Source organism: Chelonoidis abingdonii, chromosome 9, assembly GCF_003597395.2.
Source record: "Chelonoidis abingdonii isolate Lonesome George chromosome 9, CheloAbing_2.0, whole genome shotgun sequence".
Taxonomy (NCBI): domain Eukaryota; kingdom Metazoa; phylum Chordata; order Testudines; family Testudinidae; genus Chelonoidis; species Chelonoidis abingdonii.
The window spans coordinates 39,360,263-39,375,257 of record NC_133777.1 but is presented as its reverse complement, the minus strand read 5'-3'; the positions used below and the strand labels follow the sequence as shown (position 1 = coordinate 39,375,257).

The window sequence follows — 14,995 nt, the reverse complement described above, 5'->3', positions numbered from 1 at the left end:
TATCAAAGCTGGCAATCCCACCTTTCGTAGCAGGGCAGGCACCAGCAGAACAGTGCTGCCTGCTGGACTTTCAGAGGCTGCGGACTAATTGGGCGGAAGGGGCCAGCTGAGAAGAAGCTGACTGAGGCCCTGCACCTGGCTAACTCACAACCCAGCTCCAAAGAGAAGAGCTGAGGACTCTAGTTTAAGGACAGAAAGAAAGACTGAAAGGTAATGGGAAGAGGGCCCAGAGGACAGGCTTCAGAGGAGCCCTGAAGGCCAGAAGAACCATTGTTTGGACTTGTTATCCTGAAAAGGGATTGATCTCAGTGACCTAGCTGGAGGGCTTAGCCACACGAACCCTGGGAGAGATAGAACACCTTGGGGAGAAGGAAACTGAGACAGGGAGCACATGTAGGGCCACAAAGGGGCATGCTGGAAGGCAGTACCCCTAGACAGGCCTGTTAGAGCTGAAATCCAGATTTAGACCCCATGAAACCAGGGGCTTTCTTAGAGGTGGGAAGTCTCTGTAACCCTTTTAAAAATCCAGTAGTAACTGTGTAAAAAAAAACACAACAGATCTTCCCTCTACAGATGGATCGAATGTGGAACTAACTGCCAAGTGAACTCTCAGGGAATGGAGGGAGAGCCCTGTCCCCGTTCTGTGGCGCAGGTGACCCAGAATAAGCTGTATAGAAGCCTGCAAAGGAGGAGTACCCCTCTACTGGTACCACAGGGAACATTCTCCACTTCGTGAGGTAAGCATAGTTGGTGGATGGCTTCCTGCTACTCAAAAAAAAAAAAATGTTTTGAACCTCTAGGGAACACACTGTTTCCTGTGGAGTTAACCAATGAGCATCCAAGCTGTCCGATGGAGGCTGAGAGGTTGGGATGTGTCATCAGACCATGGTTCTCTGAAACAAAAGGGAAGGGTAAAGAGAGGGAAGATACGAGCACTCCGCACTAAATGGAGATTTTGAGAATAAAACTAAGGAAAGACCCAAAGGACATGAAGAGAAGAAATGATTGAATTGACTATACACCCATGTTAGGAGCCTAGGTAACAAATGAGAGGAATTGGAATTGCTCATTTATTAGCATAAATTTGGCCCAGTTGGTTTTACGATACTTGGTGGGATGATTCCTGTGATTGGAATGTTAAAATCAATGGTTAGATCCTATTTTGGAAGGATCAGTGGGCAAGAGGGAAAAGGGTGTGCCAGTCTACATAAAAAATGGCACTACCCATTTTCAAGTTACTGATATCTGTTAGAAAATGATCTTGAACACTTACTGATCAGTGTCCTAACTGGCAGTGGTTCTCAGACTTCGTTGCATGGCAACCCCCTTCGGACAACAAAAATTACTACAAGACTACAGGAGTGAGACCAAAGCCTGAATCCGCCCGAGCCCCACTACCCCAAGGGGTTGGCCAAAGCCTGAGCCCCATGACCACAGGCAGAGGAGCCAAAGCCAAAGGCCAAGGGCTTGAGCCCATAACCTGAACCATGCCACACAGGGCTGGGCCTCTGGCTTGGGCTTGGCTCTGGGCGGTGGGGCTCAGGCTTGGGCTTTGGCCCTAGGTGGTGTGGCTTGGGCTTGGGTCCCAGCAAGTCACACCAGCCCTGATGATCACGTTAAAATGGGGTTGTGACCCGCTTTGGAGTCCTGACCCACAGTTTGAGAATTGTTGTGGGAAGCAGGTAAAGCATAAGATGGGGTGTTTGTGTGCGCTACAGACCACACACTCACACTAAGGACACGTGACCATTGACAAATTCTGACTGGAAATAAGGTGTAAATTTTTAATGGTGAGAGTCATTAACCATTGGAAACACTTACCAAGGGTCGTGAGGGATTCTCCATCTGACGATTTTTAAATCTCTGGATGTTTTTCTAAAGGATCGGTCCTAGGATTGCTTCTGGCCTTGGAACCTGTGAACATGGAGGGCAGATTATTCCACATCTGCCTACTGTAGGGCGGCTCTTCCACTCTTTCTTCCGCTGTCAGACATGACCCTGACTAGATGAATCTGGGTCTGCTGCAGTCTAGCAATTCCTGTGCTCTGAAATCAAACACTGATCAAGAAATATGTTGCTGAGCTTCCCTTTATTCCATCACATCTAGAACTATTTCCATATATATATATAACAACATGAACAGCACAAAGAGATTAGTCTCCTCTCTTCCATAGCTATAGAGTGACTGTGGCCACTTCAGGACTTGGAAGTGCTTACGTAAGATGCATTTATTTGTTCAGAGAGCAGACCAAAGAGCTTCTCCCAGGAGAGGGACACGTCGGTGCTGAATTCATTTCCTAGGAGGTCTTTGCAGACACTTAGGATCACCTGAAACATGCTCTGTCAAAGGAACAGAGAGCGAGTGAGACACAAACACAGAATTGGATTAAGGTTGGTAACTTCTTCAGCTTGAAAGGAACCAATTCTGAATAAGCAGTGCGGTGCGGTAACCCTGGAGTGACAGGCAGAACTGCCTGCCAGTTGTCAATCCTCCTACATCCCTTGGGAGCAGGAGCCCAAACTGACTGCCCCTGTTCCCCTCACCTCTAGGGCTGCCTACTCTCACCTCTCTCTTTGTGTCACAAAGGTAAATTCTTGTAGCTTTTATAGAGCAGCAGATCTTGTATGCAGACATTGGCTCAGATGTGAGGGAGCCACGGAGCACCCTAGGGTTAGGGTTCCTATGGGTAGGGTACTAGAAGTTAGGGTTAGGATTCCCATGGGTAGGACTCTCCACCCCAGGATTAGGGTTCCTATGAGAACGGTACTTAGAGCTAGGGTTAGGGTTCATAGGATAAGGGACCCCACCCTAGTGTTACAGTTCCTATGGGTAGGGTATTTGGAGATCGGGTTAGGGTTCCTATGGGTAGGGCTCCCAGCCGAATGGTTACAGTTGCTATGGGTAGGGATCTTAGAGCTAGGGATAGCATTCCTATGGATAGGTTATTTGGAGCTAGGTTTACTGTTCTTATGGATAGGGATCCCAGCCATAGGGTTAGGTTTCCTATGGGTAGGATTTTTGGAGCTAGGGTTAGGGTTCCTATGCATAGGGTATTAGGAGCTAAGGTTAGGGTTCCTATAGGTACAGCTCCCAACCCTAGGATTAAGTTTCCTATGGGTAGGGTGCTTGGAGCTAGTGGTAGGGTTTCTATACCTGGAGACATTGCACTCCCTGTCACCTTACTAGCCCTCTACAGCTCCTGATTTTCTCCATGTAAGTTACTGCTCTGGGCATTATGGGGTGTCAAACAATTACATAGGCGAGGAGAGGTGGGGCGCAGCCAGAAGCAGGAGTGGAGGCATCCATTGGATGCTCTCTTTCCTGAGACATGGGCTATTCTATGAAAACATTTGAAAAACCAGGAGTAGAGGCTGAACCTCATTTTATTATGTCTTGCCCATATTTCTGCACCTACAACCAATAACTGTACTTATGGGTTGTTTGCTCAAACTTCGGCATCGTGGGGGATGGACCTAATACTGATCTCTGCAGGACTCATTAGATGTCTCCCCCAAATCTGCACCTTCCCAATGTCATTCTCTTTAGTTTAGGCTTCTGGACCCAGGGTTCAAAACAAGTGTCAGTGTTTGCATCTAAGTCCATTTAAGTGCATTTTTCTGGTATTTTTTCATTAGAAGTTAAATTACCTTGTAAAGACTCTGTGATGAGAGGAAAGATGATGTGGGTGTGGATCTGGCTGTGGGTCCAGAGATCTGAGTCAGTTCCTAACTTTGCCACAGACTCCTGATGTGATTTGGGGAAAGTCACTTATCATCCAAGTTACCTCTCTGTAACATAGGGGCTATCCCTTCTTTGTTTATCTTGTGGCGGGGGGGCTGTAAGCTTTCTGGGGCGAAGACTGTTTATTACTGTATTTATGTACATAGTCCAGCACAACAAGGTCCTGATCTTGGTTGAGGCCTCTGGGGATTATTGTAATAAACGTCTGTGATCTCATTTTCCATTTGATCGCACAAACAATTGAACTTGCATGGTGTGGGTGCTTTATTAACTCTAACGCTTATTGCACATGCCTATGCTAACCTCCTGCTTTTTGACAACCATGTTAGAATGTGTAAACATATATAATTATGCCTCTGGGATACTGATCTGTCCCCTGTGCCAGAACAAATAGCTGTAATCCCTAAACAAACACGTTTCCTGATGTCTGCGTGCATCAGTACCTGGAAATTCACTGCTGGCACTTGGTGCACATTCTTGTGCTTGTCTGCTAGACGGTCCAGAATCCTGCAGGCCTGCTTCCAATTGTCCAGGTTTTCAACCACCTGGTTGAGGGCAACCATGACTCTCCGGCCATGGAAACGCACCAGCGGATCCTCCTGCAGGTTGCCTTCAGTCGGGATGGTCTTGAAGTATGCTTTTGTCTCAGGATAATCTTTGAAGAGTCTGTATTGGGAAGAAACAATAGTGACTGAAAAATCACAAATTAGCAAAGCAAGCCCACTGTGGCTGTGGCTTTAAGAGAATCTCCAGGACGGATAAAAAGAACTGGAAGAAGTTTAAAAACAAACAAACCCTAAGGTAATAGTTACTCAGCAGTGAAAAAGAAGTTTGAATGAAATAATATGGATCAATTAAAAATTCCTACATTTCTAAAAATGTTGCAAAATGCTGAAAAGGTTTAAACAAATATTTGATTTATTTTTGAGGGCATAGGGATCTACTTATAAGACAGAAAAAGATTGTCATCTTTTTGGATATTGTAGGCACTGAAGCAATTTCGTTATATAATTAATTTGAGCTTAATGTTAGAGAACAAACTGACTATGAGTTTGTCTTAGAAAAAACTGAGGCATACTGTTTACAAACAAGAAATGAAACATTTTTGAAATATTTCAGTTTCACTCAAGAAATCAAATGGAGGAAGAGATTTTTGAATAATTTTTAACAGATCTAAATATACGTCAGACATGTAATTTCCAGAATCAATATGAGTTAATGATAAGAGATCAAATTGCGATGGGTATACAAGACATTAGTGTAAGAAAAAGACTGTTAGAAGAGCCAGATCTAAATCTGGAAAAAGCAGCCAGTGAAATACATGCTGTGACGATGCTGCCCATGGGAGCCAGCTGAGGTCACTCAATCAGGGTGAACTTCAAACAAAATAGGGCAGACAAATCCCAAACTGCTGGTGGTTATTCCACTACTTAGATTTACCAAGACAGCACAAAACAGCTTCTATAGTACGTCACTGGTTACTTAGAAGTTTAAACTATGCAGTTCCCTTAAAGTGCCCAGCCTCAGGCCTCCATCCATACACATCTGTCAGATATGATGATGATTCCTGAAAATCTTACTTCATCATATAAAAGAAAAGGTTCTTCCAATCCCAAAGGATCAGCCACATACCCAGGTTTACTTATAACTTAGAACTTACCCAAAATACATGCTATAGCCAATTCTTATTAACTAAGCTAAAATTTATTAGAAAAGAAAAGAGGGAGAGTGTTGGTTAAAAGATCAATATACATATAGACTTGAATTCAGTTCTTAAGGTTCAGATACACAGTAGAGGTGAGCTTGTAGTAGCCAAAAGTCCTTTTAGAAATAGTCCATAGGTTATAGTCCAATGTCCATATTCAGGGTGTCTCCAGTCAATGACTGGGGATCTCAATCCTTGTGGCTTAAGGTTTCCCCCTCTTGAAACCCAAAGCAGATCTGAGATGAAGAAGGATCGTGTCCCAAGCTTCTTATACATTTCCAGCAGCCTTCGGCCTGCGAAAACAATAGGCTTAGCTCCTTCTCCCAAACATCCTGGCAATTAGCACAGAGTAATTTATCCATTAAACAGTTCAGATACAGGTTACCACAACCTTCAGAGAGACACATAGACAATAATACTATTTCACTCAAGTATTATCTTAAATGCTAATATTCCTTTTTTGATCTTTGAATTAAAACTATAGCAATAGACAAGACTTGTTTGCTGGCATCCCAAGACCTGAGCAAACATCTACCCTTCTACCTCTAACAATGCAGACTTGCATTTCAAAGCTCTGTTCATTTACATATCTTCCTAACCAGTTCTTAAGGTTCACCCATGGGTCAGGTCAGTAGGTGAGGTGAGTTAATTAACTCTTTCTGGCCCTGTCACCTTTCAATGAGATCTTAAATTATACTTATAACGTCACACATGCCAAGAAAAATCTTTCTTGCTATGTGACTGTTCAACAATATGTTCCCTCCCATTCAAAGGTGACGTGTGGGGGATCCGCAGATCATGTGCCTTCACCCTCCCTGATTTCTGCCAGAGTTTGCCAGCCTCACTTGGACACATGGTGTGGCTGGGCCCCCTCCCTGCACAGTAACTTCAGAGCCCATGAGTTGCCGCCGCAGGGAGAGGCAGGAGCAACAGCTGGAAGCTGCAGGGAGGAGCCTCTGCTTTCTGGGAGGGCAGGCTGAGGGCAAGCGGGTGGGGCTCAAGCTGTTCTGAGGGCAGGTGAACCTTTACCCTGTGCCCTCCTGCTGTCAGCAGGTACTGGTTGTCTTTGAGCCAGAGTCTTGGGGCTTGGTCCCCAGTTACAGTAAGGCTGCTTACCAAAACAAAGGTGCTCCCACTTTCAAGCCCCATGTGGACCAGCAGGGTGCATCAGTAGGTCTGAGACCATAAACACTGGAAATCTGGCAACAAGGCCTGTTCCTAAGAGTTCCACATAAAAGTTCAGCAAAAGTTCCCATCATGACTTCTTAATCTCTTCTGGTTGGTGCTAATTATTGTTGCCCTGAAACATTATGCTCTATGTTACCAGGTCAAAGAGGTCATTGGACCCTCTCCCCAGGTACTAATCACAGTGAATGGTAATGACTTTTCTTAGTTGGGACAGTAACAGTAGCCATTCTGGTTAAAGGGGACGTATTTGGCCAGTGCTGAGGCTTCGTAGATTTTTAAGGCCAGAGGCACTATTAGATCATTTAATCTGACCTCTTTGCATAAAACAGGCCACAGAATTTGGTCTAGTTACTTCTCCAGTAAGTTCAGTTGCATGGTGTCTAGCCAGCGTGAAATATTAAATTTAGGCTTCTTATTACAGAATTTGTCAAATACACATTAAAAAAACCCTTGTATTTTGGTTCAGAAAGTCATTTTATTTCATTATATTTTTCAGACTGATATATTTAATGGCCTCTTCTCTTGATTGTGACAGCTACTTAACTGTTTACTGGGGTGTCCAAAAGGACAAACATGGGGTAGGTCCAGCTGGCAAAAAACAAAGGATATTTGAAGGAAGAGGACCCTCTTAATCCAGATCATTCCATTTCAGAGTGAACTAGCCCCTTCTCATAGTGTGGCTCTTGTCCTGTATTTGTAATAGCTGCTATTTTAGCTAGTCAGATTCCCAAGGGCGCTAGAGAGTGACAACTGGAACATTACAAAAGTCCAACTGTGAACAGATGGGCTTCAAGGAATTTACAAAACAGTAATGCTCAGTTGCTTGGACCAGCATTTTTAAATGTGCAGCAGTATCACCCCTCAGTGACAGAGGATAGAAACTGGCTAATTCACTCCCAAAGCTGTTCAGTCCCTTTGGTAGATCACCTGATGCGGACTCATTAACAAAGCCTCTTAGAAGAACAGATTATCCTGGAACACATCTGGCCAGCAGCTATTAAAGGGAATAACAGTGTGTCCCCAGTGAATGTAGTAGGAGGGGAAAGGACTCCTGCACAGTGAGCGGCATAGTAAAGGGCAGAATGAAAGGAGCAATTATATTTGTAATGAACTTTATTTCTAAGCATATTTCCAGTTTCAATAACCCTCTGCAGCTCAGAGACCAAACAGCGAAGGGGAGAGGCAGAATGAGGGAACATGTGTCCTCTTGACCCTCATGCCAAACAGACAAGAAGGATGCATGTTGTCACTGTCGACCAGGCATCTCTGTTCCCTTAGTCCAAAGGCCCAGCTTCAGAATCTATGGATTTAGAATTTGAACTGAACCTGGAGTTCATTTATCAACTGAAACAAAACCACACGCTGAAGATGAGAGGAGCTCAGAGAGCAGAGCAAACCTGCTCATCCTGTCACAGGTAATGCCCTAAATCTTCACTCTCAAGCAGCACAGAGACAGAGAGGAATGTTTCATGGGGAAGGAGAAGGGGGAAAAGTTTTCAGTGAAGCAAAACCAAATGTATAGTGCTCTGCTATGACCTTTATCTGCAAGTCTGTCTCGTGGGCAATCACAGTCACTATATAAATACACTCACAGCAGGTATATGCAGTGTTGTTGTAGCCATGTCAGTCCCACAATATTAGGAGACAATGACAAAAGACAAAAACACCACATTACCCGTGGGAAGAACACTTTTCACAAAGCAGTCACTCTGTGTCTGACCTATGAGTCCTCATCCTCAAAGGAAACCTGCACGACATTTTCAAAAGATGAGCCTGTGACCTTAAATTCACAACTCTGCTGCTAGACACTAACAATCAGGATCTTAATAAAGTCACTGGATTTATGGCTTATTACAACAATCTGTAGCCCATTAACTCCCCTTTTCGTCCTATGACTGCAGGGGTATTAGGCCACTTCACCGTGAATGGTCTCTTCACACATATTCTATTTACGCTAAACTATCTGTTACGCTTTGTATTAAAGTGGCACACTCTTGAGTACCTTTTCCAGCCCTAAAGAAGAGTGCTGTGTAGCTCAAAACCTTGTTTCTCTCACCTACAGAAATTGGTCCAATAAAAGATATCTCACAACGGCTATGTTTAGTAGAGACAGAAGGAACAACAGTGATGATATCAGATATCACAAACAAGCACAGAAGAAAGCTACATTTAGTAGCATATTTTACACTACAGTGCGAATTAAAATGAAAGCAGGAACTAATCCCAGATAAGCAGGAAGCCCTTGAATGTCATGACTTACTTGATCACAACTGTTTTGCCATTCTCTTCTGGATTCTCAAATAACTTTGCCCAGATGTGTTGGATATTCTTCTTATCAGCATCAGTTAACAAAGCCATGATGCCTGGAGGATGCTCCCTGGTGAAATGACAAGATAGCAGACGATTTGCAGCCCCTGCTTTTGGAGGAAGCCAAACATTCTAGATGAGTTCAGACATAAATGGAACAGACATAAATGTTCCATATGAAACCACTCCTTCGACAGGAGGGGTCCATCTGTCTGTGACACAGGGCTTACTTTCATTCTGTATTTCAGAGAGACAGAGAGAGATGTGGGGTTCACTTGCAAACAGACAGTGCACACAGGACTGAGAGGGAGAGTATAAGAAAAGCTAAATGAGCGATTCCAGCACAGTGTGAAAGGGATGTTTTCCAATCAGAACTTTGAACAACTTTGAACTTTGGGGAAAGGAGTGAAATCTGATGTTTGCAGCCTGGGGCCATCTCTAGTAGAAAATATCTGCACATTTTGGATGAAGTTTCAACAGAATAAGCTCACTCTTCACGGGAAGAGAACATTCTGGGGCGGTATAACACATGGTATAAGTGTTCTTATTTAAACTAGGCTTCCACACCATTAGGTCAACGTTAACAAGAAGACCTCCTGTCTCCCAGTGGGGATACATGATGAAGCACCAGTAGTGACAAAGGGCAAAAACTGCTGTCTCCTGCTGGGGACTGCATACAGTAAGAACCTATCAAACATCTGTGTTTTTTGACATTCTAAATATTTCAATAAATTGACTCAGGATACCCCATAGCCCTTTCAGAGGGATCTAGCCAAAAAATGGCCTCTTTACACTCCTTCCCACTTTTTAGATGGTGGAGGCTGGGTGAAGCTGAGCTCTGTATTACACTTGAAGAATCCAAGTGGTGAGCATCCTCTTTCAAACTTTCAGAGGCCAATTGGCAGGCCCACTGCCTAGCTTCAATTCACACCATTGCTGGTTTTCTGAGGTGGGACTGGGAAGCACTCCCCCAGGTCGTGCTGCGCCTGACTGTGCACTGCTCTTTAAAGCACTGTGACACGAAGACATCAGGCCTAACTTAAACCCCCACTGCACTCTGGGGTATCGGCCAACATGTAGAAGGAAGCTGCAGTACTTGGGGGAACATTTCCAGACCCTACTGCTTCAGAATGGGGTGGAAGGGAAGCTATCTGCTCCCCAGAAGATCATTTTCCTAGAGATAGAAGAGTAGAAGAGATCTAGCAGCTGAGCTCCAAAATCCCATACAAATTGTAGCTGCCCAGTTGTGCCTTGGAGATGAGTTCCAGCATTGGAAGGATTAGTAGGCTGCTGAGACTCACCTCCAAGGAGACCTACAACAATGTAGAGGAGAGGCAAGGCCTGCTGGGAGTGGAAGACTGATAACACAGTTAAGAGAGCAGGGCCTCCAAAAGCTGGATTCAGATTTTTTTTATTCAGAACCAGACCTGGAATCTGATTCTTTTAGGTTCATCAATCACTGTCCATCAGCAAATTAGAGTTAATCTCAGCCCTGCCTCTGTAATTTGCTTTGATGAGATGTCCCAGGCAAACTGTATGTTGGATTATTCCCCTTGGCCTTAGACTATTTAATGGCACTAATGTTTATCTCTCTGTGATCCTAGGATCAGGGAACTCTATCAAGAAAGTCATGGTTCTACTGTGTTCTTTCCCACTGCTTCAGGTACAGACAGCAATAAAACAGATGGTGTCTGTGCATGAACTGAGCTCTGTGACCCTCAAATCCTCGTTTCGGGTCACATTCCCTGTCCTCCTCATACATCTCCTACCCAAACCTGAGTAGCTGGGTTTGGCACTAGAGTGGCAGAGGAGAAGGAATCCTCCCCTCCTGGCTGCACTAACAGTGAAGCTGCTCCATGGTGGCAGCTGCAGGCCCTGTGATCGCAATAGCCCTTGTGTGGCCTTTCTCCAGGGGGTGGGGAGGAGCAATGTCTGATGGATAACAGGCCTTGCCTCTGGCCCACTGCCAGTCCCTGCTGTGCAGAGTGAGCCTATGTAGGGCAGGCCAGCAGCAGGACCCTCTGCAGGTGCAGAGGAGGGAGTAGGATTTATCCATGGGGTCATTTTAGGATGTATGCACGCCAGGTACCTCAGTGCTGGAATTCTGTTTCTCCTGAATAAAGAGGCAGCAGGTGCAACCAAAAGGGAACTGCAAAACAAAAGTGAGACAACTAGTGAGCTTATTGGGAAGGTGGGGGAAGCTGAGATTCCCAGCAGGGGCCTCAACAGCACAGCTGCAGTCAGGACCCCAAACCAATTCACGACTGTGTGTGTCCATCTTAATATGAACAGTAACAAAGTTACCAAGGAAACCAGAGTTACCAGGGAAACCCATTAAACCTCCCTTTCAAAAAGAAAATGTGTTTAGTTTGTGTTCCGTAGCTTCAGGGACCTACGAAACCATGGATCAGGCCTTTCAAACCAGCATCATTTACAGTCAACTCCTGGCCCCATCGAAAGCCATGGGGAAAAGCCCACTGACACTGGGACTGTAGGGCTCAGTCTCCACTTATTCACCCCTAATGAGAGTCAGGAGCGCATCCATGAAAGTAAAGTTACTGGATGACACTTGTGTGATGCCTGAGTCAATGAGAGGAGATTTAGGCCCTTGTGCTTAGGAATGTGGCAATATCGTCTATGTGCGTCTCCCCCACCTCAGAATATCCCTAGAAAGTGAAGGGTGCTGCCCCATTGGCTCAGTGAGGCTTTGTCGTGCCCAGCCCTGATCACCTCTGCACACCCAGGGGGCAACGCTGAGAGCAGAGCTTCACACTGATTGACTGGGGACTTCACCATGGAGGCTGCTGAGATCCAGAGTGGGGGGTGCTGCTTCCATGGAGGGGAGACCCCTCGCTCGGCCTACTCACCCTGCTGCCATGCGACGGGCTATGGGGCCGAGGTCAGCCCTTGCAGCCAGGAAGCTCCATGTAGTTAAACACCAGCCCCCTAGATGGGGGAGCCAGGGGCTTGGAGCCAGGGCAGGCTGCTCCCCCATACCCCATCCTGTGCCCAGGGCCTTTCCTCTCACCACACTGCTGGCACCTCCAACTGATGGAGCTCCCCAGCTCTGGGAGGATCTGGCAATGGAATTCTGGGGGTGACAGTTGGGGGGAGCGGGAGGGGGAGAGAGCTGAGTGAGCAACAGTGGGGGGAAAGGGAAGGCTGGGACTTGGGGAGGGGAGAGAAATTCAGACAGAAATCTGGGAAATAATGAGTCAACAGGGGAAACTCTGGGTGTGAGAGGCATGGGGAAAAGGAAGATACATCAGTGAGAGCTCAGGCTCCAGATCCTCCTACTGTGGAAATGCCCATCGACAGGGCACATAGATAGAGCTACATATGGTGGGGACAAAGGTGCACCTGTCAGGGAACTGGCCAGAAACATTGCAGGAAGCAGAAGCCAGTTGCAAAGCTAGTCCCAGGAAAGTTGCAAGCCTAGAGAGAAAGTCCACCTGGAATGGCTACACCCAGGGCAAGGTGAGATAGATGAGTGGGTCTCCCAAGATGCTATCCTGGACCTGTACTGTTTCACAGATTCATTAATGATCTGGAAAAGGGAGTTAATAGTGAATTGGCAAAGTTCTCAGCAAATACAAAATCATTCAAGATAGATAAGTCCAAAGCAGACTGTGAAAAGTTACAAAACTTGACTGGGCAACAAAATGGCAGATGAAATTGAACACTGAAAGTGCAAAGTAATGCACATAAGAAAAAAGAATCCCAACTGTACGTATACAACGATGGGCTCTAAATTAGTTGTTATAACTCAAGAAAGAGATCTTGGAGTCACTCTGGATATTTCCCTTAAAACTTCTGCTCAACGTCCAGCAGTGGTCAAAAAGGCTAACAGTATCTTAGGAACTATTATGAAAGGGATAAAAATAAGACAAAATATCATAATGCCACTATATAAATCCATGATCACCCACATCTTGAATATAGTGTCCAGTTCTGATCCCCCCCATCTCAAAAAAGATATAGTGGAACTGGAAAAGGTTTAGAGAAGGGCAACAAAGATGATCAAGGGTATGGAACAGCTTCCATATGAGTAGAAACTAAAAAAAGTAGGGCTGTTCATCTTAGAAAAAAGATGTTAGTCTCTTTTATTTAGTTGTGGGGGGATATGACAGAGATTTATAAAATATTTATAGAGCTCTATAATATGAATGGTGTGGAAAAAATGAAGTGCTATTTACCTTTTCACACAATAAAAAAATGAGAGGTTACTGGATAAAATTAATAGGCAGCAGGTATAATACAAACAAGAGGAAGTACTTTTTCACACAACATCCAACTAACCTGTGGAACTCATTGCCAAGTGATGTTGTGCTGGCCAAAAGTGTAACTGGGTTCAAAAAAGAACTGCATAAATTCATGAAGCATAGGTCCATCAATGGCTATTAGCCAAGATGGTCAAAGATATGACCCTATGCTTAGGATGACCCTAACCTTTGACAATCAGAATCTGGGAGTGGATGACTGATAGAGGTGGAGCACTCCAGAATTACTCTTCTGTAAATTCCTGTGAACCTCTGGTATGGGCCGCTGTTGGAGACAGGATACTGGACAAGATGGACTACGGTCTAACTCAGTATGGCTGTTCTTATGATATCACACAATGCCCTGTCTGCCTGTGGTGGGGTGTTCACCCCATAAAGGACTGAACAGGTTAAAAAGGGGTAATTAAGCTTATAGGCTACACCTGGAGGCGAGCCAGGCTCTGACAAAGACTGATGATCAAGCCCAGCTGAGCAGAGGCAGGTTGAGCTTGTATAAAGTCAGGAAGTTGAGTGCTAGAGAGGGGTATAAGGAGGAGCTTTGCAGTCATACTCTAGACAGAAAGGCATTTGGCTAGGGACAAGGAGGCGTTCTAGGGTGACAGTAAGCCCTGCAATGCTGCCCTGGACTTCAGACTCTGGCAAGAAGCTGAGAGGAGTGAAGTAGCCACTGGGAGCAGAGGAAGCCTGGACTTGTAGACCCATAGATGGGCCAGGAGATAGAAAAGTGAGTTAGGAAGAAGATCATGGAAACAGCAACAGGATCTGAGACTGAGTAGATTGTGATTGCTAGGCATAGGGTCCCTAGGCCTGGGTTCCCCTACTAGCCATTGAGGAAAGTAGCACTGAATCTGGATTTGGACTAGAAGACTGCCTGATACAGCAGACAGACAACTTCTCCAGTGTCTGACTCTGGCACTCCAAAAATGGAGGATTAAATAGCCACCTGGCAGGTGGGCTGATACACAAAGAGAGCACTCTGAGGTGCGGGGGAGAGGGCATGGTGTGAAGAAAAGATGGAAGAGTGGCACCAGACCAGGTGAGAGTTAACTATGGTTACCAACATTGTATTTAAAAAATAAGGGACTGTTTTCTTAGCACCTCTGTCCCACCCCTCCTCTCATTTATTAGTATTAGTCACCTACATTCATTGGGGCATTTCTTGCTGCTTTTTGCACCACTTAGCAACTCCTGATTTTGTTGTACAGAGAAAAAAATAAGGGACTACTGACAACCCTATATCCCCAGACCCAGAATGTTGGGAATCATTACAGGGCTAGATGATCAGAGAAAATCCATGGTGTGATGTTGCACTCCATATGTTTTTTGGAAATATGCTTACGAGTGTAAATATGATGTAACTGGAATATGCTTTATGCAAAAGGTCTTGTAAGGTATCTTAACAAGTGATAACCTACTGAATACATTCCTCCTATTTGTATGTATCCTTGTATCTGAAGCTAGAAATATAAAGTATAACTCTGAAGTCCTATTGTAATTATGCAGAGTGTGGGCCATTGATGGTGGTTTAAAATCTTGATGGCGTCCGTCCGTTGACTAGGCCAATTGGTTGTAAATGGCTCTGTTTATTTGCAAGCCTTCCTGTGTTCATGTAAGCCAGCCCAGGAAAAATGGAGGTTGAGGTCTCACATGACATGTGACCATGTTGCATGATGCTGAAATCCATCTTAAATCTGGTTCTTTTCTGAGGGTAGGGACCCAGAGAGACAAAAGATTCCCGCCTTGGGCCAAAGCTATATAAGGGGTGGAACACAA

At 45.0% G+C, this 14,995-nt stretch overlaps 1 protein-coding gene across 1 annotated transcript; it reads right to left on the bottom strand.

Moving 5' to 3' along the window:
- Nucleotides 1–1,884: 1,884 nt before the first annotated feature.
- LOC116825493 (cytoglobin-like) lies at nt 1,885–9,159 on the bottom strand. Its single transcript, XM_032781563.2, has 3 exons — nt 8,896–9,159; nt 4,186–4,408; nt 1,885–2,340 (listed from the first exon to the last, which is right to left on the bottom strand). Exons 1-3 carry the CDS (start codon nt 8,991–8,993, stop codon nt 2,197–2,199), a joined length of 465 nt encoding a protein of 154 aa, XP_032637454.1. The 5' UTR covers nt 8,994–9,159; the 3' UTR covers nt 1,885–2,196.
- Nucleotides 9,160–14,995: the final 5,836 nt, after the last annotated feature.

What these genes read in the sequence shown, in the direction of transcription:
- LOC116825493 (XM_032781563.2), bottom strand. Translation starts at nt 8,993, where the DNA reads ATGGCTTTGTTAACTGATGCTGATAAGAAGAATATCCAACACATCTGG. An exon ending in GGCAAAACAGTTGTGATCAA is followed by an intron (nt 4,409 to 8,895) that starts GTAAGTCATGAC and finishes TTCCCAATACAG; the next exon opens with ACTCTTCAAAGATTATCCTG. An exon ending in TGCCAGCAGTGAATTTCCAG is followed by an intron (nt 2,341 to 4,185) that starts GTACTGATGCAC and finishes TTCCTTTGACAG; the next exon opens with AGCATGTTTCAGGTGATCCT.